At 60.6% G+C, this 27,978-nt stretch overlaps 2 protein-coding genes across 7 annotated transcripts in view; one reads left to right on the forward strand and one right to left on the reverse strand.

The window, feature by feature from the left end:
* The first annotated feature begins 122 nt into the window (after positions 1–122).
* Positions 123–23,819, forward strand: CRB2 (crumbs cell polarity complex component 2). The gene is made up of 13 exons (XM_061433486.1): positions 123–321; positions 7,278–7,601; positions 9,917–10,112; positions 10,259–10,398; positions 11,065–11,250; positions 11,433–11,546; positions 14,287–15,150; positions 15,239–15,747; positions 16,315–16,480; positions 17,067–17,850; positions 18,685–18,801; positions 19,431–19,548; positions 21,354–23,819. The coding sequence occupies exons 1-13, from the start codon at positions 219–221 to the stop codon at positions 21,576–21,578; spliced, it is 3,846 nt and encodes a 1,281-aa protein (XP_061289470.1). The 5' UTR covers positions 123–218; the 3' UTR covers positions 21,579–23,819.
* Positions 23,820–23,916: 97 nt separating this feature from the next.
* DENND1A (DENN domain containing 1A) overlaps positions 23,917–27,978 on the reverse strand; it is a 530,572-nt gene continuing 526,510 nt past the window's right edge. For 5 of the 6 annotated variants that reach the window (XM_061433489.1, XM_061433487.1, XM_061433488.1 and 2 more), the window contains one exon: positions 23,917–26,960. In XM_061433489.1, the coding sequence (XP_061289473.1) occupies positions 25,773–26,960 (1,188 nt within the window). In that variant the 3' untranslated portion in view covers positions 23,917–25,772. The remainder of the gene's footprint in view (positions 26,961–27,978) is intronic. The other variant, XM_061433492.1, reaches the window with a different exon arrangement.

Here is a 27,978-nt window from a genome sequence, read left to right on the forward strand (position 1 = left end):
GGGGAGAGGGGTGGCTCAGACCCCTCCTCTAGAACGCTGCTCAAGGTGGAGCTGCCAGGGAGGGCAGGGGAGGGAGGAGGGGGAGGGGGAGGGGGAGGAGGAGGGGCGGGCGGGCAGGGCCGGGCCTCTGTCCACAGCATTAGTGCTGGTTGGAGGGAGAGGGGGGTGTGGAGCCAGCCTGGCCGCCTGTTCCCACAGCCGCCGAGCAGAGTGCTGCCATGGCGCTGGCCTGGCCTGGGACCCGGGACCCCAGGCCCTCGGCCCATCTCCTGCTGCTGCTGCTGCTGCTGCACAGGGCCCCAGTCCTCGCTCTACCGGCTGGTGAGTTGGGGTCCCAGGCTTGGGGGGCCTGGGGCTAGGTCTATCCACAAAGCAGACAGCCCAGGCCGTGGGGCTGTCCATGTGGGCGCCAGGCCCGACGGTGGGGTGCACAGGGTGTGCTGCTGTGGGGCGCTGGAGCTCGTGCCGTCCAGGGGCACTTTCTGGGGTCCAGAAAAGGGCCAGCTGTGGTCCCTGTGGTCTGGGTAACGGGTGGGCTGTTGTACCCTGTAAGGCGGGGGGTGGGGGGTGTTGGGCTGGGGTGTTCTGCCTGTGAGGCCTGAGTCTGGGGAGTCTGATGTGAGCTGTGTGCAGGTTGTGGACGGTGGGTTGTGGGTGCATTTAAGTTGTGAGGTGGGACAGCTGTCCTGCACGAGCCAGCAGTTATGTCTGAGGCTCTGTGGGTGTGATGGGCTATATCCCAGTGTGAGTTGTGGGGCATAAGTTATCGAGTGGGATGAACCATCTCTGCTCTTGACATAAGGACGTGGGGTGGGGGCCGCAGACCCCAGCTCAGTGGATTGCGGTGGAGAAGAGGGAAAGAGACGCAGGGTTTCTGCCTGCCTCGCTTTCATGTGTGTGTGTGTGTGTGTGTGTGAGGGACAGGGCTGGGGATGCTCTGGGGTCCCTGGGGGGTGGCTGGGTACTGTTGCCCCCCACACTCCTGGCATTCCCAGATCAAGCTGAAAGGGCTTTGTGAAGCCAGACTGTTCACCAAGAGGTTTTTGCTTTTGTCCAAGTGGATTCACGTGTGCGCGGGCTGGAATTCTTCCTGGGGGGTCTGGGGACGCTTTGTCTTGGTCACTATAGCTACGGGGCCAGGCCTGGGAAGCCTTGCGCAGGAGGGTGGCCTGGCCTCTGCAGCCCAGCCACTGGGGGAGCCCCCACCTCCTCAGAGTCCCCCCCGAGGCCCCTACCTGTGACCTTCTTCAGCCTCTAACAGGGCCCAGCTCACAAAACCTTTGTCTCCGCTCCCCTCTGCCGGGTCCTTGGGGAGGATGAGGCCCCCCAGCCCCCACCGTGTGCAGCAAGGAAACTGAGGTGAAGGGAGGGATGGGGGCTTATAAGCTGGGCCCTGAGGCAAATCAAAAAGGAGCTGGGGCCTGCTCTCTGCTCTCTGCACGAGGGGCACGGAGCCCTGGTCTGGGGATCTGGTGTCTGTCCCCAACCCGACAGTGCACACATATAGATCACACACATGCACACACGCACCTGCACACACATGTGCACACATAAGCCACACGTGTGTGTGCACACGCACCCCCACCCCCACAGCAGCACAGTCAGGTGGCGTGCACCAGGGCACACACCACCACATGAACAGGTGTCCACAGGCACATGTAGAGCCAGCACACATGCACTTGAGCACACACACCCACCTGTGTGTGACACACGCGTGTGCATTCGTTCGCTAGTGTGCCTTCCCGTGAACCTTGTGGCAGAGTGAACACTGAGTAGACGGGCGCTGCAGAAGGGCACGGACACTGATCCACACACTCACCCCAACCTAGCCCTGCTGGGATCCCCAGGGCCAGCCTTTCCCCCTTCGATTTCAGCACAGGGAGCCCCCTCCCTGGGGATCCCCAGAAAGCCTGGGTGGGGGTGCTACGGGCATGAATATTTCTGGAGACCAGGACCCCAGGGTCTGACTGCCAGGAGGGCAAGGGCAGGAGATGACGTCATTTGAAAAGTAATTTCCATTCCAGAGGGGATGGGGTTCTGGATGCCCTGGGCCTCTGGCTCTGCCGCCCACCCCTACCAGGCCCTGAGCGGGGCCCCTCCGTCTGGGCCCGCTCGGCCACAAAAGCCTGGCTGGTTGCTAGGAGAGCACCAAGCATCTTGGAGCACAGTGGGGCATGTCGGGCTCTCACATCCCTCCCTCCCTGCCGCCTGCTCACCCGGGGAGCCCGGCTGACAAAGGGGTGGCGAGTCCAGCCCTTAAACCCAGCTCCTCCTCCAGCCCGAGCTGCGAGGGGACCTGGAAGACAGAGGCGGGGAGAAGGAGCCACATGCTAGCACCCCAACGTCAGGATTTGTTGGATAGTCACTGCTTGCCCCATGTAAAGATACTGAATAAATAATACACCAGCCTTTATGTGGCAGGCACTGTGCTGCTGGATTTTTGTTGTTCAGTTGCTAAGTCATGGCCAACTCTCTGTGGCCCCCTGGACTGCAGCATGCCAGGCTCCTCTGTCCTTCTCCCCGAATTTGCTCAATTTTTCATGTCCATTGAGTCAGTGATGCCATCCAACCATCTCATCCTCTGCTGCCCTCTTCTCTTCTTGCCATCAATCTTTCCCAGTATCAGGGTCTTTTCCAGTGAGTCAGCTCTTTGAGTCAGGTGGCCAAAGTATTGGAACTTTGGCTTTAGCATCAGTCCTTCCAGTGAATATTCAGTTGATTTCCTTTAGGATGGACTGGTTTGATCTCCTTGCAGTCGAAAGCTACTGGACTAGCATGATGGAATTTAATTCTCACAACAGCTCTGTGAGGTCACCTCTGATACCCCCAGTTTACATAGGAGGAAAGCGAGACCCTGAGAGGGTCAGTAACTTGCCCAGAATCACACCTGATGTGTGGCAGGGCCAGGATTTCACAGCCGCCTATGGGACAAGTCTATGGACAGTCACCTCTCCTCTCTGTGCTTCTGTCTAAAGGCAGCAAACCAGCTCATGCTGAGAGCTGCTACAAGAATTCAGCAAGAAAATGCAGTGGTTCTGTAACTTAGGTTTGGCGTGAAACCCCATTTCAAAGGAAATTTTAGACAGAAGCCAGAGGCCACTAACAGTTAAAAGTGGCCTGTTGGGGTGGCAGGTCTGGAAACCCATCTGCTTCGCCTCACCCTCCTTCCAGAAACTGCCTGCCTCCATGGCCCCAGCCCTCTGAGATCGTGGTTTGGAAACACTGGGATTTGCCAATGAGGACAAAGGACAGGCAGTGGATCCATGACGGCTATTGTTGGGATTATCAAAATGCTGCCTTTTAACCTCAGGAGATAAACATTCTTGTAAAAGACTGTCCCGAACTCTCCTCCCTTGTTAGAGTCCTTTAGCCCTTTCCGGATGCTCTGTCTCAGTTGCGCTGCACTGTTTCAGCCCTGCCCTTGGGGCCTCATGCTGCTAGATGGATAGTTTTTTCCCTAGAAGCATGTCTTAAGGGATCTTGGGTGGCTTCTTCTCTTTTTTGCGTTGTCAAGATGAGAAGCTTCACAAAACCCACCTTCAGCAAACACTTCTCATGAGTTGGCAGTTCTCACTAGGCCTGTTACAAGTGCACATAATGTAGGCATTACTAGGCACCAGCAAGGCCTGGAACACCCTGGGATTGCTAGCAGCTGGGTTCAGGGTGGACAGGGAAGACTGCCCTCTCCGCCCAGGCTGATATTGGAAACTGCACTCTTAGGCAAACCTTCTGAGTCTCGAGTCTCTTTCAGTGCCTGGGGGAGGGCAGGCTAGAATGCTCTAAAGTGACAATACGTGGGTGGCAATTTAGAGTTTGCAGGATGGGAGTTTCAGAAGCACTGGGAGATGTGGACTTCTCACAAGGCTGGAAATGATCTGCTGCTTAGTTTTTCGAGGGGTGATCCTGGGCAAGTTAAACAGAAGTTTTCTTAATGGCCCCCATCCTTTCCAGTTTAACTCAAACTCAATAATGTGATAATAGATGTAAGACACGTAGCAGAGCTACACATGCACTCACGAACGGTTCCTGTTACTATAATCCTGTCCTTTGCGCGAAGAAGATTCCTTTCCCGGAGGTGGGTTCTGGGCCTTCCAGGGCAGGGCAGCAGGTCCGAGGGGAGGGGCGAGTGTCCGTTAATCCCTCCCTGGCCAGGTCGTCCCAGGCAGCCTGAGAGGTCAGGAAGGATTTGTAAAGATAAGCACAGGCCCCTCGTCACCCTGGCAACAGGCCACGCCCCTCCAGCCAGACCAGGAAGGCCCCGCCTCTGACCCGCCATCCTCACCTCTCCTCCGCTCAGCCCTGGGCGAGCCTGGCCTCCTGGGCTGGCTCCCTGAAGGCAGAGAGCCCAAGGTCAGTGCTCGTTCCCAAGCCTCAGTGTGCAAAGAACTCCCCAGGGAGCATGCTGCAGTGAAGATTCTTGGGCCCCGGAACCCAACAGTTCTGCATCTCTGGGTCTGGAGTGGGGCCCTAGCATCTGTATTCTTAATACAGGCCCTGGGGTGATGCTGGAACCCCCCAGGGTGGAGGCTCTGGAGCAGTGAGACCTGGGTTTGGATTCCAGGCCCTCTTGGGAAACTGTGAAGTCGCTTATCTCTGAGCGTCACTTTCCTCAACTGTGAAAAAGGAATGGTAGCACTGTCTACCCCCTAAGGTAAATGTGAAAACAGAGATTACACAAGAGAGATGGCTGTCCCTCTGGTGCAGACCGCCGCTCCACTGCATGCCTCCTGGGAGAGAGGGCTCCCTCCCTCTCTGCCTGCAGGAAAACTCCTTCCTCAGTGGGGCCGGGCTCTGTCTCCTGGGGCCATCTGCTCCTTCGGGGACAAAGCACTTTCCCTGTCCCCCCAGGCGCTGTCTCTCCAGTCTGCTCTGAAATAGAGGGTTCTGAATCGGGGGGCAAAGCTCCAGATTGGGGTGGGATCCCTTAGGATGGTCATGCTTTCCTAGTGGCTCAGCGGTAAAGAATCCTCCTGCCAATGTAGGGTATTCGATCCCTGGGTCGGGAAGATCCCCTGGAGAAGGAAATGGTTACCCACTCCAGTATTCTTGCCTGGGAAATCCCATGGAGAGAGGAGCCTGGCAGGATACAGTCCATGGGGTCACGAGAGTTGGGCACGACTGAGTGACTAAACAACAACAACAAAAAGAACCCTTGGGTCACACACACGAAGAGTGACACCTTGTCGGGATCAAATGAAGGGCCTGCTGGCACAGGACCCAGGAGACAGGGTTCCTCACAGTGGGAGCTGCGGGTGCTATGCTGATCCTCCTGAGGGCGCTGGGTCCAGGGACCCAGGTCAAAATGGCCAGAGTTCTCACTGAAGGCTCACTGGTGCCCAGCAGGGCTTCACTCACGTCCCCTCAGTGGCTCCTCACAACACCCACAAGGTGGGCACTGCTCACACCCCACTGTTCACACAAGCTGGTCTGATGCCCATCACAGCATCCTCCCCTCTCCTTCAGACTGTTTAGCCCTGGGGGACAAGGCTGACCAGCCATCATGGTTCAGGGCGGGAAAAAAACAAGCTGCCCATAAGCCCCTCCCAGAGGCCCAGAAGCCCCCTGTCCTCACCCATGAGACCAGGCTTGGGGGAGTGGGGCTGTGGGCAGAGAGGGTCTGTGAACCTCAGCGCTCCAGGTCGTCTTGGCTGGACAGTGTTTCAGACCCTCTGTCCTCCTTGGCACAGGCCCGGCCCTGGGTGGGTGCTTGCCCCAACCCCCTCTTAGTGAGAATCTCCGGGAGTGAGCCCGGGCTGAGTTGTACCATGTGCTTTGGGAGCTGGGGGTGGGGCTGACAGCAGGTCTCTCCCTGGATCATTGGCTGGTACCTCTGTCTCCCTGCCGGTGGACCGCCCTGCCTGCTGGAATGTGGATGACGCCTGAGAGGCTGTCGAGCCTTATCTGGGGGTCTTTGCTGGGGAGGGGAGGGGAGGCACAGGGCTCGAAGCTGTGCTGGGGCCTGGTTAGTGTCTGGATGACAACCTGGGTGGGGGTGGGGCACCTTGGAGCACCAGGTGCGGGGGTGGGGGGTGGAGGGGGGTGGGGGTGTGCCTCCTTCTTGGGGGCCGCTCCCTTCCCCAATCACATACGGAGTTCTTTGAACGTGTGGGCACTTGACTGCCGTCCCAAGGCTTGCAATCTGCCCTCATCCTATCAGGCATGTACGTTATCATCCCTCAGTAGGAGAAACGACTTGCCCGAGGTCTCACAGCTTGTTTTGAACTAGGGTTTGAACCCAGGACTCTCTGCCTTCACAGCTTCTAAGTTCTTACAGGGGCTTCCCTGGTGGCTCAGACAGTAAAGCGTCTGTCTGTAGTGCGGGAGACCCCGGTTCGATCCCTGGGTTGGGAAGATACCCTGGAGAAGGAAATGGCAATCCACTCCAGCACTCTTGCCTGGAAAATCCCATGGACGGAGGAGCCTGGTAGGCTACAGTCCATGGGGTCGCTTTCACTTTGGGCTTCCCTGGTGGCTCAGACGGTCTTACACCAGCTTGACACTGACAGGCCCTTAGCAAAGGAGGGCGGGAGGGAGGCGGGCCGCAGATCAGGAGGTGACCCTCTAACAGAGGGAGCTCTGCCTTGTGGAGACGTGTCCAGTGGCTGGAGCTGGGAGTTTGGTCAGCATGTCTCACTACCTGCCCTCTACCTTGTGACCGCGGCCAGTGCGGTCGCTCACATTTACTGATGGCAGATCCGGTGAGAAGTTCAGGGAGGGGAAGCAGGGTGGAGCGGGGAGAGGGGCCTTTGAAGTCCTCCATCTCCAGTTTCACGTAGGGATGGAATTACCAGACCCCCAGTGGGAGTGGCGGAGTGGGCAGTGGGAGGCCAGGGACCCCTCCCTAGGTGGGGCTGGAGCATTCGGACGGACCTTGAAGGCTGAGCCAGGACTCAGGCCAGAGACCTCACTTTCACACTTGAGCCTGGACCCGCTCTCCTGTAAAGTGGGCCCAATAGCGCCTGCCTGCAAGGGGTGCTGTGGGGATGTGTGGGCACTGGAGCACGGAGCTCACAGGGTCAGGGGGCGTCTGCTCACTAATCCTGCCTGGGGAGTCAGGCAGCCTGAGTCCTCCTTTACAGAGGAGACACTCCCCAAACCATTCCCAGATCTGGGTGCCTGTTGGGACCTTGTCTGTAGACCCCTTGGCCCTCTCTCCTGAGTCCCGACGACCTCCACTGCTCACCAATTCTGGGATCTGGGGATGGGCCTGAGTGTGGGGAGAAAGGTATCCCAGCAGCCCCTGTCCACCCTGCCCAGCCAGTCTCCTTTCTCTGCAGGGACGGTGCCTTCAGAGACCCCGGGTGCCTGCGCCTCAGACCCATGCGCTCCAGGGACCAAGTGCCAGGCTACAGAGAACGCTGGCTACAGCTGCGTGCCCCTGGAGCCCCAGGGCTGTGCCAGTCAGCCATGCCACCACGGCGCTCTGTGTGTGCCCCAGGGCCCAGGGCCCGATGACTTCCGCTGCTACTGTGTGCCGGGATTCCAGGGTCCACACTGTGAGCTGGACATCGATGAGTGTGCGTCCCGGCCCTGCCACCATGGGGCCACCTGCCGCAACCTGGCGGATCGTTACGAGTGCCACTGCCCGCTCGGCTATGAAGGTAACGCCCAGCTGCCCCGGAGGCGTGTAATGTCGGTCCTGTCAGCGACTCAGAGGTCAGATCGTGAATTTGGCTTTGGCCTTAGCATAGAGACCCGCTCTAGGCACCCTGGCAGTTCTGGGGTGTACCCACTCTTGGTCGTGCTGCGGAACTGATGCCTCTCAGGCAGCTGGCAGCTCTGGATGAGAATGTGGGTGAGTGAGAACTAGCACCGTGCCTGGCACAGAACAGGCACTGGACAATGTTATTTCAGTCCCTTGTGGGGTTCAGGTGATGCTGGGGGTGGAGACACCCTTCGGGCGTCTCTGGGACTAGAGTACAGATAGGCCTGCTTTGGCTTTAATGAGGACACGTCTAGACAGTATTTCCAGTATCGATTCACTCCAGACCTGTCATTGGTGGCTCATCTGATGCTTCGAGAGCATGAACACCCCTGGTATGGTTCAGGTTGTCATGGAGACCCCCCACCCCTGTGGGCAGCCCCCCCACAGCTCCTGCAGAGATACTGGTGGTCTTGCGCAAACTGTAATGTAGATGTACCCCCAGGGATCTCTGCTGTCTTGAGGGGGACAGTTCCTTCCTCCAAAGTCCCCGTCCCAGTCCCATTCAGGCTCCAAGTTGAGAGCAACCTGGAGCAACTGCATGCACATCAGGAAGGAGGGCACAGTTGGGACAGGTCTGGGGGTGAGGCTGGGTTTAGGGCAGCCGGGAGCCTGCAGTGTGGACACTCTGGGTTCCTGAATTCAGATGACTCCCTCTGACTGCAGAGGGCAGTTTGAGGTCACTCAGAGTTAGGCATACAGACTGGGGGGCTGGCTCCAGGAGAGGAGCTGTATCATGGAGAGACATCTCGGCACACAGATGAAAACGAAACTTCGGAAGTGGGTTCTGTGTACCTTTCTCATCACGTGAGAGTGCAGGTGTCTGGACAGATTAGTTGTGGACGTGTGAGGAGGTCATGCAAAAGGCCTCTGTCTCTGCCAGCATCCACGGGTGTCTGGGCTCCCTGAATGCATTTGTGGGAACCGTCTGGGTGGGGGGCGCCAGCAGGTGTGTGCGTGCCTGGATGTGTGGTGCTGACGCTTTGGGTAATGCTTTCTGGGTGAGCTGTGGACGTGAGTGGGGGCAGCATCTGCTGTGATTCATTTCCTCCTCCTTCCGCTCTGAGCCAGGCGGGGGAGGTTGGGATTCCAGGCGGCCTGGGCCTGGCTCCCCCTGGCACAGAGGGTGGGAGTGGGGCTGGGTCACAGGAAGGAGGGGCTCTGTTTTGTGCTCACTGAGCCGGGAATGGGGGAAGGTTCCAGCTGGAGCCAGCTGGGTCCCTGGCCCCCCATGACCAATCCCACTGAGGGAGCAGAGGCAGGGCCACTGGAGTGTTCGAAGGCAAGTGGGCTCCACGATGAACTCTGGCAGCTCGTTTCCAACCTCTGAGCTCCTCTATCTCCCTTCATCGACACAGCCCCTCCCGCAAGAGTCTCCCAACTGATTTAATTTTGTCCAGGACTGACAGGGTTCCCAGGACACAGGACTTTCAGTTTTAAAAGCAAGACAGTAGTTTGGCAGAAACCAACACAATTCTGTAAAGCAATTATCCTTCAATTAAAAAAATAAATAAAAAAAAAGCAAGACGGTACAAGGGAAAACCCGAGGGAGCTGGTTACCTTGATCCAGCATCTTTCATTGGGGAGTGCCTCTCCTTGCTGGGGTCCCTCCTTACACCCTCCACAAAAAGCCGACAGAGTGAGCCTTCTAAAATGTAGAAAAGACCGTATAAGTCAGCCGCCTAAAACTTTTAGGATAAGGTCGGATCGTGTTACTTGGCCCCAAGGCCTGTCACCACCCGCTTTCTTGCCCCACCTTCTCCACTCTCCCCTTGTCTTCACCAACAGTCTCCCTGGAATCCAACTACCCGCCCAAGCCCTTATCTTAGTCTAGCCAGTGCCTTCTCATCTTTCTCGATTCCCCAGGCTAAGACCCTGACTCTCGCCGTCACAGGATCTAGCACGTACCCACAGTAGGGCTTATCAAAATAGAAAAATCAATCCTCATTTACATAATATTGACTAATCCCCCGTGTCCCGGGCTAGACTGCGGTGAGCTCTAGGGGACAGGGAGGTCTGTGTTGTTTCCCTCCCACTGCCATTGCTGGCTCAAGAAACACCTGCTCTGGAAAGACGCACCAACGGATCCTCTCCGGATCCTGACATTCCGCTGCTGGTCACACTGTCTGGAGTGGGTCTGGGGTCAGCCTGGCTCGGCTTCTTCCGCTCTCCCTCTGGGCGTGCAGCTGTCCGTCTGTCTCGGGCCCTGTCCAGGCGTGACCTGCGAGACGGAGGTGGACGAGTGCGCCTCGGCGCCCTGCCTGCACGGGGGCTCGTGCCTGGACGGCGTGGGCTCATACCGCTGCGTGTGCGCGCCGGGCTACGGGGGCGCCAGCTGCCAGCTGGACCTGGACGAGTGCCAGAGCCAGCCGTGCGCACACGGGGGCGTGTGCCGCGACCTGGTCAACGGGTGAGCGGGAGGCCGTGCCCCCGGGCGGGGAGGCTGCGCGGTGTGCCGGCGCGGGGGTACGGGGAGGGGCGCAAGGCAGGGTACGGTGGAGGCAGGGGGCTGGGGGCTCGGGCACGTCCTCAGCTCGGGCCGCGCGCCCCCTTCAGGTTCCGGTGCGACTGCGCGGACACGGGCTACGAGGGCGAGCGCTGCGAGCTGGAGGTTCTGGAGTGCGCGTCGGCGCCCTGCGCGAACAACGCGTCCTGCCTCGAGGGCCTCGGGAGCTTCCGCTGCCTCTGCTGGCCAGGTGTGTGGGCATGCGCGCGCGCGCTCCCAGGGGGGCGGGGGCACAGGGTGCGGCGGCCCGGCCTGGGATGCCAGTGCGGGTGTGCGCTGGTGCAGAGTGCGCGCACGTGACTGCAGCTTCTCTGGGCCTCAGTTTCCCGATCTGCGAAGCAGGGCTGATCATAGCACTTACCCCTGGGCTGTTGGGAGCCGCCGCTGCTGCCTGCTCGCGCAGTCCTGTCAGACTCTTTGCGATCCCACGGACTGTAGCCTGCCAGGCTCCTCTGTCCGTGGGATTATCAGAATACTGGCGTCCGTTGCCATTTCCTTCTCCAGGGGAACTTTCTCCGGATCCAACCCAGGTCTCCGGCTTGGCAGGTGGATTCTTTACCACTGAACCACCTGGGAAGCCCGTTGTGAGGAGAGTAAATGAGTAAAGCCCACGAAGCCTTGGCACAGGGCCCTGCAGGAGCAGAGTGCTCAGTGATACTAGAAATAGTAGTGATATTAGTCACATGTTGCTGGTGAAGGCGGTCCCGGTCACTCCTGTCCCGTGTGCCCCTGCCTCAGAGTATCTGGATTGGTGTTCTGAGTTGCTGTCCCAGCCTGGCTCTGGCGGGCTTGGCAGCAGTGGAGGAGTGCTGCCTGGTGGCCCCGTGTGACCTGATGCCCACGTGTGTGTCCCTAGGCTACAGTGGCGAGCGGTGCGAGGTGGATGAGGACGAATGTGCGGTGGGCCCCTGCCAGCATGGGGGCCAGTGCCTGCAGCGCTCGGATCCGACCCTCTATGGGGGCATCCAGGCCACTTTCCCAGATGACTTCAGCTTTCGCCAGGCTGCTGGCTTCGTGTGCCGCTGCCCTCCGGGCTTTGAGGGTAAGCCCCCTGCCCCCCTTCTAGGGAAGCAGGTCTGTAGTGTCCAAGTGCAGGGGAGGGATGCTGGAGTTGGGTTCAAGCATTTCTCTCTGGTCTCAGTCTCCCTAGCCGTAAAAATGGGCCCTTTCCAGTCCAGCTGGGCTCTGAGGAGGCCGAGGGAACCACAACTGGGCCTCTTGCAGGGGATGACTGCGGCGAGGATGTAGATGAGTGTGCCTCTCGGCCGTGCCTCAGTGGAGGCCTCTGCCAGGACCTGCCCAATGGCTTCCAGTGCCACTGTCCAGACGGCTACACAGGTGCCCGGGGTCGGGTGGGCACTGGGGCAGGGCCAGGTCAGAGTTGGTGGGCCTGGGGCAAGAAGAGCCCCTCTGGCTGATGTGTGGAGGCTGGGTTGATGGGGTTAAGGACATTAGGGAGGAGGTAGGGGCAGTGGCCCAGGCAACAGGAGAGAGGGCTGAGCTGCGACCTGGGCTTAGGGGGTGGGAGTGGAGGGAAAATGTTTTGGAGTAGAGGTTGAGAAATACTTACTAGGGGCATGCTCCAGGTCCTGAGGGTTATTCCAGGCATGAGGGGGATGTGTCAGAGATGAGGGCTGAGTTTCTGCCCTGGGTGGCACTGGGTAGAGAGGATGGTGGGTTCAGTCATCCACCCTGAGTCTGTTTGTGGAGCACCCACAGGAAGGAGTCTGGGTGGGGGGCTGAGACTGGGGGTCAGGAGTGTCATCCTGGCAGTTGGGGTCAGAGGCAGCCGAGGTTGTCCGGGAGGAAGTGTGGGATGATGGGCAGAGAGAGCTCTAGACACCTGACATCGAAGGGCTGGGCAGAGGCTGCGGCCTGCGGGGAAGGGGACAGAGGAGGTGGAAGCGGCAGGGTGGTGTGTGGGTGGAGGGTGGGGGGCGTGTTACGGAAAGCTGAGGGACAGTGTCTGGAGAAGGGTGGGCGGGAGCTGGGTCTGCAGAGGCCTCTCCCTGCCTCGGGTACGGCAGACACACAGACACACAGACATCCTTCCTTGCGGACACTGATGAGCCTGAGGAGCTTCCCTGCTCTTCTGGAATGCCTGTGGCACCTCCCCCTGCCGCCCGCATTCCTGCTCAGAATGCAGGGCCTCCTCTCCCTGGCACGGTTCCTGGGCACTGGCTCCCCAGCCCAGGGGAAGGAGGGGGCGATAACTGCCATCCCTTCCACCCTCACCCACACACAGATGCGGGGGTTCAGCCTCCCACTCCCGGGTGGCCAACACCCCTGGGCACCCTGCAGGCCCATCTCCTCCCCGCCACGCCCCAGAGCTGGGGTTCCCTGAGTCCTGCCCCAGAGGCAGTGGCCTCGTGGGTGCCTGGCACACAGTGGGCCCATGGCAGCACGCCCTGCTCTGCAGAGCACTCTCTGCACTGTGCTTCTCCTCAGCAGGGCCCCTGAGCTCGGGCTCTGACCCCCTGGCCTTACAGAGGAAGCCGGAGGGGCTCTCTCGCGGGTGTGTCATCCCCCAGGTTCAGTAGGGTCAGCGGAAGCCCAGCTCCTCCCCACGCTGAGCTCAGCTGACGGGTGACAGGGAGGTCAGCCCTCTGAGGTAAGGGCCCGGGAGAGGGAACCCCGGCTGTGGGGCTGGGCTCCTTGCCATCCTCCCTTTGGGTTGTGCTGGGCGTGGGGGAGGCCAGTGCCTGGCATTCCAGAGTCCGTGCTGAAGGAGGAGGCGGCCGGCCAGGCGGGGAGCACGGCTCCCCAGCCTCGGTGCCTGCCCGCCATTCTCAGCCCGTCTGTGGGGATATGCAATGGGGCTGCGGGCTCTGGGGACCTTCCTGCGGGTGTTGTGGCTCCTGGCAGGTAGGCAGGGTGGGGCCCTCAGGCAGGCGGAGGTGGAGTGCTGGGGTTGGCTGTCCCCGGAAGGTGGCGGTGGTTTGTGGGCTGACTGGGGCCAGGATTCAAATCCTGCTGGCTTCTCTAAGTTTGGGTACCCCCTGGCTGGGTTACGCAGGCAGGTCTGGCCTCAGTGGTTGTGTGGAGGTTGTGACTGAGCAGGGGTGGGGCTGTGGCTTCTAGATCCATTCTGGGGCCAGAGTACCTGACCTGGGGGCTCCTGGAAGGGAGGGTGACCCCACTGCCAGAGCGAGGGTCCTAGGGCAGAGGGATGGGGGTGGCATTAGAGCCAGGGCCTGCTCCAGTGCCACAGATGCATACACCCACCTCCGCTCCCTATTCCATTTCATCGCTCTGTTCACAAGGGCCATGTCATGTCCTTTGCTGGGCACCAAGGACGTACCCAGGCCCCTGGAGAAGATCTCAACTGTGTAAACAGATATTTTCAATCCAGGGTTCTGGGGAACTGTGCCTGGGAGTAGGCAAGGAATTGGGAGGGACACAGTAGCTTGCGGTTGAGGGCCAGGGAAGGCCTCCTAGAGGACTGGCCATTTGAATTTGGGCTTTGCTGGATGAGTAGGAGTTTGAAAGGCAGGGTTAGGAAAATGAGGCATGCCGAGCAGAGGGAGCAGTATGAGCGAAAGCCCAGAGGCAGGACTTCCAGGAAATGCTTGGAGGAACAGGCAGCTCGAGGTCTGTAGGAAGGCGGGTTGACATCTGAATGCTTGATAGTGCCCAGGCCATGAGGGATCATGAGTGCCAGGGGGAGTGATGGGACATTACGCAGCAGAGGAGCTGGGCCAGGTCATGCGTTAGATCTCTGGCTGCTCGTAGAGGCGGATGATGGAGGGGGTTCTGAAGACTGGTGAACTAGAGGACGCTAGACTGTGGCCCAGAGAGTTCGTGAGTCCGGGAAGGCAAGGTGGGAGGAAAGCAGGCACTGGCGAGCGTGTAGGGGATGGACCTCACAGGGCCCGAAGACTCACCAGACGTGGGAACAAAGGGAGCATCCTGGATTCCAGCCTCTGGGGACTTCTGAGGACCTCGAGAAGTCCTTTGAGAACTGGGAATGGGTTCAGTTGATGGGTACTGAGCTCCTTGTCCCAAGAGGCAGGTAGGCTCTGGGTCAAGACTGTGGTTCTGGCCTTGGTGCTGAGCCTTGGCCTGGTCTCTCCCGAAGGCCCGACGTGTCAGGAAGACATGGACGAATGCCTGTCGGAGCCCTGCCTCCATGGTGGGACCTGTGAAGACACCGTGGCAGGCTACATCTGTGGGTGCCCCGAGGCCTGGGGTGGATTGGATTGTTCTGTGCCACTCACCGGCTGCCAGGGCCACACTTGCCCACCGACTGCCACCTGCGTCCCTACCTTCGAGTCAGGGGTTCACAGTTACACCTGCCGCTGCCCACCTGGTACCCATGGACCTTTCTGTGGCCAGAACACTACATTCTCCATGGTGGCTGGGAACCCCGTACGGGCTTCGGTGCCAGCTGGCAGCTCCCTAGGTCTTGCCCTGAGGTTTCGTACCACGATACGTGTGGGTGCCTTGGCCACGTGCTCTGACACTCAAGGCAGCGTGGAGCTGGCGCTGGTGGAGGCCAGGCTTCAGGCCACACTCTGGAGCCACGGCAAGAATGTGCTCGTCCTGAGGCTGCTGGAACCACCCCTCAATGATGGCCACTGGCACCGAGTGGAGGTGACGCTCCGCCTGGGGGTCCTGGAGTTGCGGCTCTGGCATGAAGGCTGTCCCGCCCACCTCTGTGTGGCCTCCAGTCCCATGGCCACGGCTGCCCCGGCCCCCATGCCTGCTGGGTCCCGCTTCACCCAGCTGGGCGGCGTGGCCTTTGCGGGCTGCCTCCAGGATGTGCAGGTGGATGGGCATCTCCTGCTGCCCGAGGACCTTGGTGAGAATGTCCTCCTGGGCTGCTGGCACCAGGAGCACTGCCAGCCTCCGCCTTGTGCCCATGGAGGGGTCTGCGTGGACCTGTGGACTCACTTCCATTGTGACTGCCCCCGGCCCTACAGCGGTCCCACGTGTGCTGATGGTGAGGCACGGGCCAGGTGGGCCCCAGGGCAGCGGCTGTGCCTGCCGTGGCCTGCAGGCCTCACGCCTGGCACCCTCTCTCCCTGCAGAGGTTCCTGCTGCCACCTTTGGCTTGGGGGGCACCCTGAGCTCTGCCTCCTTCCTACTCGACCAGCCGCCAGGCCCCAACCTCACCGTGTCCTTCCTCCTCCGCACCCGGGAACCTGCTGGCCTTCTGCTCCAGCTCACCAACGATTCGGTCGCTGGCCTGACAGTGTTCCTGAGCGAGGGCCAGATCCGGGCCGAGGCTCTGGGCAGTCCTGCTCTGGTGCTCCCGGGGCGCTGGGATGACGGGCTCCGCCACCTGGTGACACTCAGCTTCGGGCCTGATCAGCTGTGGGGTGTGGGGCAGCAGGTGCACGTGGGCGGCAGGCTCCTCCCTGGTGACGCCGAGCCCTGGGGTGGGCCCTTCCGAGGCTGCATGCAGGACGTGCGACTCAATGACCTCCACCTCCCCTTCTTTCCACCACTGCTGGGGAACTCCAGCCTGCCCAGCGTGCCCGGCCGCGGGCAGTCCTGGAACCTCACCATGGGCTGCGTCTCTGAGGACACATGCAATGTGAGTGCCAAGAGGAAGGGGTGGGTCCTTTTTCCAGGATCTTCCCTGCATCTCTGGGAGTCAGCATGCCCTTCTACTGGTCAGGGTAGCACCAGGAGGTGGGGCGTCTGCCCATGGTTCCAAGGCTGAAGACAGAGCAGGGTTCGCTTCCATTTCTTTTCTGGCAAGCTGATCTTGCCCTCTGGTAGTCCCCATACCTCCCCTCTCAGTTGTGGTCTGAGACAGACACCCTGGCCTGGGCAGAGGGCTGCCCAAGACTTTCTGCAGGAGTTGTTTGGTGGACAGAGACACCCAGGGTCATGAACAAAGCACCAGCCCTAGAATTGGAATAGCCTGGGTGTGAGCTTGGGCTGCTCTGTTTACTGCCTTGGTGACTCAGGCAGTTGGGTTCTCCCGAGCCTCAGTTTCCTCATCTGAAAAATGGGAATGCTAGGTACTTTCCTATCTGTTTGTGAGGAGGTGATGTATCTGCAGTAGGTGCCCAGTGAAGAGCCACTGTAGGGATGTTTACGGTGGGGAGATGCCAGCCCCAGGCCTGAGCCAGTCCCTGTCCCGATTCTCCTGCAGCCTGAGCCCTGTCTCAATGGTGGGACTTGCCTCGTCACCTGGAATGACTTCCACTGCACCTGCCCTGCCAACTTCACTGGGCCCACGTGTGCCCAGCAGCTGTGGTGTCCTGGCCAGCCCTGTCTCCCGCCTGCCACCTGTGAGGAGGTCCCTGATGGCTTTGTCTGTGAGTGCCTGCCCTGGGCAGCCCACATGCGGGACACCCAAGCTGGCTTAGATCCGTCACCTGCCTCAGGGCTCAGGGACAGTAGACAGGATGGTTGCAGCCTGGAGGAGGAGAGCACTTGCTAGGTTTTCAAGGGCGAATAAGACCTTGGGCACAGGGAGCGACATATCAGCAGGGGGGCAAAGCACGTGCAAAGGCCTGTGAGGTTTATAAGAACTTGGGACTTTCTGGGGGAGCCATGGGGGCGCCAGCAGGAGAAGCCCATGCTCAGCATTTTAAAAAGAAGACAGTTCAAAGGATTGCAGTGAAGAGCGAGTGGGCGGATTTTCTGAAGGGGTGTTACTGCCTGGTTTGTGACCTGGGGGGCAGCGTGGCTGCCCAGAGTTGGTTCTCTGGAGGTAAGAGAGTTCTATGAGGTACGGGGAACACTTCCTGGGATTAGATCCTAGGTGGGTGTGTGTGCCCCCAGGCCCAAACGGCGGGGGTTGGGGGAGTGGAGGCGGCGAATGGTCCCCACATCACCCAGGTGTGCTTGGGTTGGGGTGGGGGCCGAGAGGCCGTCCTCCGACGCTCTCTCCCCTCGCAGGTGTGGCGGAGGCCACGTTCCGCGAGGGACCCCCGGCGGAATTCAGCGGGCACAACGCGTCATCGGGCAGCGCTCTCAGCGGCCTCTCGCTGGTCTTCCGCACTCGCGACCCCGAGGCAGGGCTGTTGCGCGCTGAGGACGGCCCGGCCGCCGTGTGGCTGGCGGTGCGCAACGGCTCGCTGGCGGCCGGCGTGCGCAGCGGCCCCGGTTTGCCCCGCGCGGTGCTGCCAGCGCCCGGGCCGCGTGTGGCCGACGGCGCCTGGCACCGCGTGCGCCTGGCCATGGAGCAGCCCGCGGCCGTCGCTTCGCGCTGGCTGCTCTGGCTGGACGGCGCGGCGACGCCGGTGTCGCTGCGTGGCCTGGCCGGCGACCTGGACTTCCTGCGCGGCCCGGGCGCCGCGCGAGTCCTGCTGGCCGAGAACTTCACGGGCTGCCTGGGCCGCGTGGCGCTCGGCGGCCACCCGCTACCCCTGGCGCGCCCGCGGCCCGGCGCGGCCCCCGGCTCCCGCGAGCCCTTCTCGGCCCGGCCCGGAGCGCCCGCCCCGCACCTCGGCTGCAGCGGCGCTCCCGTGTGTGTCCCCTCGCCCTGCCTGCACGGCGGCGCCTGCCGCGACCTCTTCGACGCCTTCGCCTGCGCCTGCGGCCCGGGCTGGGAGGGCCCGCGCTGCGAGGACCGCGCCGACCCGTGTCGCTCGGCGCCCTGCGCCCGCGGCCGCTGCCACGCACACCCAGACGGTCACTTCGAGTGCCGCTGCCCGCCTGGCTTCGCAGGCCCGCGCTGCAGGTGCGCTCGGCCGGCCGGGGTGGCCTGGGTCCGAGGGGTGAGGAGTTGAGGGTAGGCCCCCGGGGGCGGTGGATGGGACAGACTACACTGGAAGCCCGACTGTGGAAGCGCTGGTTCCATCGGCCAGCCCCGTCCCTTCTCTGAGCCACTTCGCTGTGATCTGTAACTTGGGAACAACAGCCCCCTAGCGTTGCCAGATAAAATACAGGACACCCGGGTGAATTTAAAGTTGAGATAAACAAAGCTGTCCTCTGGGAGTGGGGGTGGGGGAACCAGAGCTAGTGTTGGAAGAAAACTTAAGAGGCTCTCCTGCGGAGCTGCCCATCACGGACATCTCCCCCCTCCCTGAGTCCCGTGGGACAGGGGCAGAGAAAGATGCTCGGAGTCTTGGCCGCTTCCCATATTCAGTTTGGCTATGACTTCTAGCTCTTTCGGAGCCAAGCTTATGGAAGGGTGTCTGGCAGAGGTCTGACTCCTCTTCTCCCTGCAAAGGAGGTCAGGCTTTATGTCCAGGAGCCTGCTCTTACCCCGGGAGCGTCCTTACCTTTCATCAGCTCCTCAAAGGTCTCTGAGCCGCCAAGGGTTCTGCCAGGGTCTAGCTGTGGTACACCTTGTTGGGGGTGGGGCTGGAGCAGTAGAGTGGCAGCCCGGTGTCCCACCCCTCCCACCCCAGACACTACTTCCATGACTTCCAGCAGGGTCTGTCGGAGGTGGCCCTGAATTCCTTGGATGATGATGCAGAAGGCTCAGGTTGCCTGAGTGACCCACAGGGCGTGGGAGTGGGCCAGGTCCCCTGTGTCCTGTCCCAAGTCCAGCCCCTGTGCTTTCTCTCAGGTTGCCTGTCCCACCAGAGGGGTGCAGCCTGAACATCACCTGTCTCAACGGTGGCCAGTGTGAGGAGGGGCCCCAGGGGGCCAACTGCAGCTGCCAGGAGAGCTTTGCTGGGCAGAGGTGGGTCTGGGCTCCGTAAGCCTGGGAGGTGCGCTGGGGAGTGTGGAGAGTACAGATCCAAAGGCAGGGAGTGGACGTCCGGATCCCCTCCAACCAGGGTGGGTGAAGTGGGGTATGGATCCTTGCTCACCTACTCAGCCCTTACTGTCATCACTGCGCTAGACACTCCACCTCTGTCACCTGAGATCTTTCCTTCTGGGGCTTCCAAGACCATCATCCTCTGTTACCAGACACCTGCTGGAGAGTAGTTGCCTAGTGGTGTTTCTTAGAGCACCACACTCAGCATCAGGACCACGTGGGGATACTATGCAAATAGAGGCTCTGGGTCCTCCTGTCGGAGTCAGCATCCCTGGGCAGGCGCCTTTACACAGGCTCCCCTGTGCTTTCAATGGAGTGAGAGGGTCGTTCTTGGTCACGAGTTGGGGTGAAGGGGTCTGCTGCATAATGAGGGTCGTATTCAACTTAGGTCCCCCTGGCAGGGCCCAACCGGGTTGGGACCGTGCTGGGGGCAGCGGGTGAGCGGCGTGGAGGGTGTGGGGCGGGTTTGAGGAGGTAAAGGAGCTGGGGGAGCTAGAGGCAGCCTGGGAGGGAGCAGCTTCCTCAGCCCCGCCCTCTTCCCTGCCTCCCAGATGTCAGATCCCCTGTGAAGCCAACCCCTGCTTGAATGGGGGCACCTGCCGGGCAGCTGATGGGGTGTACGAATGTGTCTGCAATGCCAGGTTCTCAGGCCAGTTCTGCGAAGTGGTGGTGAGTGATGGCCGACGGGGAGGGTGGCCTGTTTTGGACTTTGTGAGATGATGTTGTGGGGGGCAGGGGGCGTGTGTACAGGGCCTGTGGAGCTATTCCTGGGCCTGTCACAGGGTGGGGAGTAGCAGGCCAAGGAGACAGGGCCCTTCCACACCCCTGCACAGGAGGTCTGTTCATTCTGGGGGAGCCCGGGGACCGCCCCCTCCTCCCCCACCGACCATTCCTCTGGGGACCGCAGTGAATTCTGGGATTTACGTTGGTGGCTATAGGAGCCTGTAATCTCTGGTGGTTTCTGAGCCAGGTTTGGAAAGTAGGAAGATTTGGGGAGCCCAGGACTCTAAGCCAGAGAAGGCTTGGCTGCCGTGAAGCCAGGCTCAGCTGAAGGGGGCGGTGGAGGGGGGGAATAGATGGGGGCCAGCAGGCAGCCTGAGCATGGACCTCCCTCTGGCCCCCTCCCCTCCAAGAGGCAGAGCGGACTCTGCAGGCCCAGGCAGAAGTGAGCCAGAGTGGGCCTGGCAAGGGGGGTGGGCACGAAGCCTGGGGAGGCGCCTTGATCTCCACAGGCTTCTGGCGGGCCGGGTCATAAACCCCAATCCCCTCTGCTTCTGGGGAAGTGCTTCCTTTCAAGTTGAACTTTACAGCCTCTGGCTCCCCCTCCCGCCCTCCTCCTAGGGAGGAAATGGCTTTACAGCTCCCCTAGGCTGGAGGATGGCCTGCCCTGGTTGCTTCGGGGCTGGGGTGAATTTTTCTCTGCAGCCTTGGGCACCTTCTTCAGAGCTGGGGGCTGAGACTGGGACCCAGGCTGCAGTGGGCTGAGAGGTCTCATGGGATGGAGGGAGGGCCGATGAATCTGAGACCCTGGGCCTCTGCCCCCTCCCCAGAAATCTGTGATTCTGGGGCTCTAGAGCTCCAGGTCTGTAGAATCTTTTGATGGGGCATCCAGGTGTCTGTCTGGGCCCCCCACAGCCTGGTCTGTGTATCTCCTGGGGGTGGGGGCCGGCTGGGGGACTCTGAGCTCACCATCAACCAGGTCAGCCTGCTCCACCTCATGCCCTGCATGGGCCCCCTGGCCCTGAGATGCCTCCCACTTGGGGCTTAGGCATGGTCTCTGCAGACCTTCAAAAAACCAGAGCGCCCTTTGGGGTTGGGAAGGATCAAGTCCCATCACTTGTTTGGGTGTCTCTTGAGAGAGGTGGGGTGGCAGGGCTGAGCGCTGAGGCCCACCTTGGCCAGCTGAAGGAAGGACCTTTGGCTGGAATTCGAGACTGCAGGATGGTAGTGTGAGCTGGGCATGGCATGGCATGGTGTTGGGGGTGGACAGAGGGCAGTGCCAGTCCTGGTTCATCAGCCCCTAGTCGTGTGTCTGGGGGAATCTGGGCAGAGCCTCCATGTTCTCCTCTCATACTTACCGAGTGTCTACTGAGCAGGCTGTCCTCTCAGTGTTTTGGGGATACACGGGTGGACAAAATAAACCAAAGATTCCTGTCCTCACGGGCGGCCTCGCTCTCACTTCATCAGATCACTGTGAGGTTTACGTGAAACCCCACGCTTGGGGTTGAGCTCCTACTAGGCATTCAGTAAATGTGTTTCTCTTCTACTGGAAGTCCTTGGTTGTACAGGAATCCCCTTGCAGTGGCTATGATAGGTGGCTCCTTTGCTCGCATACCCCTGGGGCCAGGTCTCTCACTCGCTCTCAGGGAAGCTTCCGCCCCATGATGCTTTTTTCCTCTCCTCTGCAGGGCCTGGGGTTGGGGTGGGGTCTCCCCAGCTCCACTGTCTCAGGCCTCTTACTGCGTCTCTTGCAGAAAGGCCTACCACTGCCGCTGCCGTTCCCGCTGCTGGAGGTAGCAGTGCCCGCGGCCTGCGCCTGCCTCCTCCTCCTCCTCTTGGGCCTCCTCTCAGGGATCCTGGCGGCCAGAAAGCGCCGCCAGTCAGAGGGCACCTACAGTCCGAGCCAGCAGGAGGTGGCCGGAGCCCGGCTGGAGATGGACAGCGTCCTCAAGGTGCCGCCCGAGGAGAGACTCATCTAGGCCCACCTGGCTGCAGCTCCAGCCCCTGTGAGGGCCTCGATTTCTACCTGGAGACCCAAGGAGGCCACTTCTGGGAGCCTGCAGGGAAATGGCTGGCCACTTCTTAGCCTTGGAGAGCTGCTGCCAGGGCTCAGGATACCTGCTGGGCAAGTGTCCCCTTTGCCAGGAGCCCCTGCCCCTGCCCCGTGCTGGGCTGAGGGGAAGGGGCACGCTCAGGGAAACAGAGGCGCCTGTAACGTTGTGGACATTCACTGTCCAGCCGCCAGGTCTCGGCTCGGCAGATGCACGGCTGTGCTGGGAGAAGCACCTGTGGGTGCACACGATGTGTTTTGGGGTGTGTGTGTATACGTACATGTGTGTAAGTGTGTGTGTACCCGGGACTGTTGATCTGCAGATACCCGTGTGAGTGTTAGGGATGGGGTCGTGGGCATGTTGTCCTTGTTTGTGCGTGTGATCGTGTAGTGGGTGCAGCTGGCCCCACGGAGGAGCAGCTGGGCGGAGGAGACCACCTTCTCTGTCCTGGGACAGGGGCAGCCCGGGGCCACGAGTGCTCCTGGAGGCCAGGCCAGGGCTGGCCCAAGGACCAGAGCCCCAGCTCTGGCAGCTTCTCCCACCTCCCGTCTCCGGAGGCCTGGAGGCAGCTGGAAATCAGCGGGATGGGGGGCAGGAGCCAGAGGTTAATGTATGAGCTCCCGGTTCTCCAAACAGATGCTCCTGGAGGGAGATTTGACTGCCCCGGGCTGGAGCCAGGCACTGTCTGGGATGTGGACTGCAGGGCAGACCTGCAGGAGCCGGGGGTGGAGTTGGGGGGGTAGTGTCTGGGCCCGCACAGTCTGCCTCCTGCGGGCCTGTTGCTCGGAGAACGCGGAAAGCAGCCCTGGCCTACCTCACAGGGCTGTTGTGAAGATGGTGGGTAACTATGGGGAAGGATGGGGCTCTGGGATTCGTTACAGTCCAGCCTGCTGTGGGGCTACCTGGGTCGTCCTGTTAGGTGTCCGGAAGGGAGAGGGAGAGCACGGGGAAGGGGCCTCCCCGAGGGGGCGATGAGGATGGAGGAGCCACCCTCCCTGCCCACCTTGTGCTTCTCCAGTTCTTCCCGCACCAGCGAGGCTGCTCCTTCACCTGCAGACCAGTCGCCTCCCTAACGGTCGCTGGGAGGATTTGAGGAGAGGATGCGTAGGAAGCCCTCAGGGTTGTTCCCTGAGGCAGGTGCTCAGCAAACATTGGCACCACCTCTGTGTCGGGGCTGGTCCTGTGGACAGACACAGATGAGGGGAAGAGCTGGCCGCTTTGCTTCCGGCCCCTTCCCTGGTGATGCCGCCACACTAGGATCTCTGACAGGCATCTGTCTGAGGGCCTGGCCTCTGAGCTTCAGAGTCCCTTTGTCCCTGACCTGGACATGTGCCCTTTGGTCCTTCCTGTTTCCCAGGCCAGCGCCCCCTGTGCCAAGACCAGGAGACCCCTTTCCACTTCTCGATTGTAGGTTGACCTTACCCAGCCCCCGCAGGGGTCTCATCCAACTTCCAGAGGCACAGGAATCAGTGGGAGGTGGAGCCATGTGGTGATGGGGCCACGGGATGGGGTGGGAGGGCTGAGGCTGGACGCTAGGCTCCAGGGGCTTGCTTGGTCCTTAGCCTGTAGGAGGTGGGACCAACTTTCCCTGGGGCTCCTGGGAAAGGCAGGGAGAAAACATCTGGTACCATGAGCTTAGCCAAGCTGCTGCCTTGATTAGTTCATCAAGTCAGAGATTTGGCAAACCTGTGTTTTTGCAGATTCCTAAGACAAGACATTCTGGGTGGAACCCCAGTGTATAAAAGCTGGGTGGTTCTTTTTTGTCCTTCTCTTGTTCTTGAGAGTTCTGAGAACTTGTAATTTTCAAGCACAGACCAGGGAGGGAGACACAGACAGAATGATGGGCAGGTGGGGGTGAGGGGTGGGGACAGTTAAGGGTGGGGACACCCTTAACATCCACTCTGGGTGCTTGGTTCAGGTATCCTCTCCAACCCAGCCAAGAGGTGCAGTTTCCCAGGCTCTGCCCTTGCTAATAAGAGGTGGTTCCAGGTATCCCCTTGAGCTTTACTTTTCCTGGAGCCAAGGTGCCTTTGATGTCATTGGTGACCTGGAGCCCTGCTGTGTGGGGCCCGGCAGCCCTGTGCCCAACTGTGACCAGCCTATCCCTCAGAGGCCTGAATGGGAACAGGCTTGGGGGTGGGCCAGGGTCAAAGCCTTCCTGACGACTACATGGGTCCTGCCTCTACCTCTACAAACGCAGATGCTGAAGGTTCCCCGAGGTGGAGTCCCCTCCCTGCAGAGCTTCCTCAGGACACAGGGATACCAGTTTCTCTCCAAGAAGATTTTATTGAACGCACACACAAAATTCATCCTTGGATTTGCAGACTCAGTCCAGCAAGGGAAGAGACAGCAGTGCTCTTGTGAACATGGTGCTCTTGCCACCGGCCCCAGCCAGGGAGACCATGGGGTGGGCTCGGCTTCCCTGAGGCCACCGAGCACCTCTTGCCTTAAGACTCTGCCCCCCGTCAGGACAGGGCTCGGGGGTCTGCCCAGGATGGATCTGCAATCTCTGCTGAAACACCTGAGTGTCCTAGAGGCACCCGTGTGGCCCAGGCGTGACACAGCGCCCTGCTTCCGGTGGCCAGAGGACATTGCGGAGACTGAAAGAGAGGACTTGCCCCAGGGGCCGGGACTGACGAAGGTGCTCGTGTGGGGCCAGCAGCCCTTCACACCCCATGCTGTCGGAGCAAACCTCAGGGTCGGGCCTCGCTCACTCACGGGTGGGGGTGATCTCCCAGTCCCTCAGATGATGACAAGGCTCCCTGGGGTTATAGGGGCCTCTAGAAACCCCCTTGCCCCCTCAGACACCCCTGAGACTGTGTGTCTGACCATTCACAAATAGGAAATGAGAAATCAGGTCAAAATGTTCACAATTTCCTGCATGTCTCAGATGGTTGTTTTCTTAAATGGTTGGGCCATATTTTAACTTGGTTTATTGAAACTAGTCAATTTCAAGATTCCATCAAATCAATAAAAGTAAAAAGGAAAAGAAAGATAAAAGAAATAATAACAAAACATTTCAATTCAGCTTTGGTGATGTTGGCCTCAGGAACTTCTATGCTGGCAGGAATCACAAGGTGGGCAGGGAGGGGGTGACTCCAAGCCCTCCTGCCTCCAGGCTGCCAGAAGCCAAGCCTGCTCACTCACCAGGGGCCTGGAGAGGGGCTTAGTGCCCTGCCCCCTCCTGCCCCAAGGAGCCAGGCACTGGGACCCTTGCATCTCTGTGGTGGTAAGCTTGGCCTTCCAGTGGGGGTCTGGGTGTCTGCTTCTCAGCTTTGCCCCCTGAGACCCACTCGACAAGAGTCTGAGCCTCATGTGATCATAACTGGAGACCAGGAGAACCTCTAGGGACCCAAGGGAGAGTGTGGACAGCGGCCGGACCCGTCCCAATGCTCTTGGGTTTGCCTGTTGCCGTCTTGTCTTCTATAATCAAAGTTGCTGGTGCTCCCGGCCCTCATGCAGGGCTGGCTGGGGCTTGGTTTGGTTACCACAAGGGATCCCGTGGATCCCTCAGCCCCCAGATCCCAACCAAGTCAGAAAAACGGAGGTGGAGGGGTTGGGGTGAAGACTCAGTAAAGAAAGAGTGTGCATATTGCTAGACAGGGTTTGGAAATGCCTCGCCAGGTAGATCCTCCAGCTGGGGAGGGGTGGGGGAGGGGGGTTCCTTACTTCAAACTCCAAACCACATGCCTCTCGTGCAGACGAGCTGGTGTACCGCCAACACTCGTGCCCATCAAGGTGGGGTGTGCGGGCTGGGCTGCAGCTGGGGCAAGAGAACGGGGCTCAGGAGGAGACATCCTGAGGACGCGCGGGGCTCCTGGTGGGCAGTTTCCAGAGGGAAGGTGGGTAAGATGTGGCCTGGGGCAATCGCTGGCCCAGCTGACCTCTTTAGTGCAAAACCCAACTAGGGGGGCAGGGGAAGGGTCGGGACAGGACAGGCACCCAGGAGCTGGGTCGATTCCCAGGCTGGAACTGGCGCCATTCTCCAGAGATGGGCAGTGTGGAAAGGAGGAGGGGCGGCAGAGAGGGTTCCCATCCCTTCCCACCAGTAGAACCTGGGTAGAAACAGCAGCAGGGGAAGCAGGGCCGGCCGGCCTTGGCTCGCCCCACCCTCAGCGCTGCTCACTCGAAGGTCTCCCATTGCTTCCTGAGCTGCTCCACGGAGCCGGGGGCTGGGGCCGAGCTCACATCTTGCTTGGTTTTCCGTAACAAATCCTCAAAGGGGTCTCTGGCCTCTCGTGGAGCAGAGGGCTGCAGTGCTGGCTCCAGGCCCTGGGGGGGCCTGGCTGGGAGGAGTGGGGGTTCTCCAGGCCTCAGGGCCAGCCCTTGCTTGGCCTCGGCGGCCCTGGCACTTGAGCGGGCCAGGGGCAATGTTCGGATCCTCGAGGGGGCGACTGCTGGGGGACCCAGAGGCTGCAGGGAGTGGGTACCCATGGGCACTTGGCCAAAGAGGTTGGGCATGGAGAGGGCAGACAGGTTGGGCTGAGATCGATGTGGGGCACAGAAGCCAGAATTGGACAGCAGGAGGCTGGGGGCAAAGGCTGGCCCCAGGGAAGCAGGAGGGGCCCCAAAAGGCCCAGCTGGTGCAGAGACCAGGGGCATGGTGGGCAGTGTCGCTGGCAGAGGTGGGACAAAGGGGTTGAGTGATGGCTGTGGAAATGGGGTGGGGGTCCCCATGGGGGGAAAACTAAATTGGGGAGTAAATGGGGTGGCTACATTTGGGGCTGTAGGGCCTGGTGGAAGGGAGCTGCCCGACCAGGTTGTGTTAAGTGGGTCCAGCAGGGCCAGCAGGGCATCACTGCTGCTGCCGGCAGCCCCTGGGGCCAGGCTGAGTGGCTGGAGCAGTTCAGTGGGGTCTTGGGGTGCAGCACTGGAAAGGAGCCCAGGGAATGGGGTTGAGCTGAGGGCAGCCCGCCTTTCCCGCTCAGCCGGCAGTTGTTCCAAGAAGTCGCCAAGGGCGATGCCGGGGGCCTGGAGCTTGGCTGGGCGGGCAGTAGGAGGCGGGGGCACGATGCCCAGCTCTGGGGTCTTCCTGCCGTGGGGCCGGGGGATAGTGATGCTGCCCAGGGTGGGTGTGGGCACCTCCTCCTTGTCGCTGGGGTTCAGGAGGCCATTCTGGTTCTGGGGCCTGCAGGGTGAGGCCAGGGAGTTCCCGAGCAGGGCTGAGGGCTTCTCGGGGCAGGCGGCGGGCGGCTTGCTGGGGATGGCCATGTCATCCTGGCCTAGGCTCCAGAGCCTGCTGTGCGGGTGGGCGAGCTTCAAGGCCCCTGGTGTCCCACGGCTCCTGTCACTTCTGCCCAGGTCCAGCCTCTGCCGGAGAGAGCGAGGGAGGCAATGACTGCAGCTGACCGGGGACAGATGGGCTCTCCCCACCCCCTCCTGTGTGCCAGGGGGACACTGGGGCTGTGGTCCTGGGAGTGTGGCCAGCTAGGTCTCTGGGGCTCAGGGAAGTTGGGGGCTCAGCCAAGATCAGCAGTAGAAAGCAAGCCCAGGTCTGTCTGGACTCTAGGCCAGGCTTCTCTCACTAGGGTGGCACAAAGGGTCTCCAGAAAAAGCCCTGTCTTTTCAAGCCAGCGCTGCCAATTAGTTTTAGGAAAAGGACTCCATCTGCTGACCCTCTACTGGCCTGACCCATTTTACTTTTCAAAGCATGTGGGCACTTTCAGCCACCCCTGAGCCCAAGAGGGCAAGTGAGGCTCGGGGGCTGGGTGAGGGCACACTGGCTGGGGCTGAAATAGGACTGGGCTCTGTCCAGCTCTGCCACCTGCTGGGCCACGACCTGGGTGTCATGTCCCTTCTCTTGGCCTGAGCTCCCTCATTTGCAGCCTGGAAATAGCAATTCCCTACAGATGGGCTTGTGTGAATCATCGGATATGTGTGCTAAGTTGCGTCAGTCGTGTCCAACTCTTTGAAACCCCATGGACTGTAGCCCCCCAGGCTCCTCTGTCCATGGGGATTCTCCAGGCAAGAATACTGGAGTGGGTTGCCATGCCCTCCTCCAGGGGATCTTCCTGACCCAGGGATCGAACCCTTGTCTCTTAACATCTCCTGCATTGGCAGGTGTGTTCTTTACCACTAGCACCCCCTGGATACGTGGGAGCTCTGTGAATTCCACACTGTGACCCAGGGACTGCAGAGTCAGCAGCCGCCTGGCACAAGTGAGGAGACAGGCACAGGTGGTGACAGACTGAAAGTCTCAAGGAAGATCAGGGGTCACAGGTGAGTATCCAGAGCCCCAGAGCTCTGATCCACAGGCTCTTCAAGGAGCCTGGTGAGGTGGGGACAATCCCAGCTCCATCAGGGGTCATGGCGCCGCCCATGAAGCAGC

The sequence above is a fragment of the Bos javanicus genome, chromosome 11, assembly GCF_032452875.1.
Source record: "Bos javanicus breed banteng chromosome 11, ARS-OSU_banteng_1.0, whole genome shotgun sequence".
Lineage (NCBI taxonomy): Eukaryota > Metazoa > Chordata > Mammalia > Artiodactyla > Bovidae > Bos > Bos javanicus.

Excerpts from the sequence above, each read along its gene's own strand:
- CRB2 (XM_061433486.1), top strand. The coding sequence starts at position 219 with ATGGCGCTGGCCTGGCCTGGGACCCGGGACCCCAGGCCCTCGGCCCAT. Across the intron at positions 7,602-9,916 it reads CTGCCCGCTCGGCTATGAAG|GCGTGACCTGCGAGACGGAG; the intron begins GTAACGCCCAGC and ends GGCCCTGTCCAG. Across the intron at positions 11,547-14,286 it reads CTGTCCAGACGGCTACACAG|GCCCGACGTGTCAGGAAGAC; the intron begins GTGCCCGGGGTC and ends TCTCTCCCGAAG.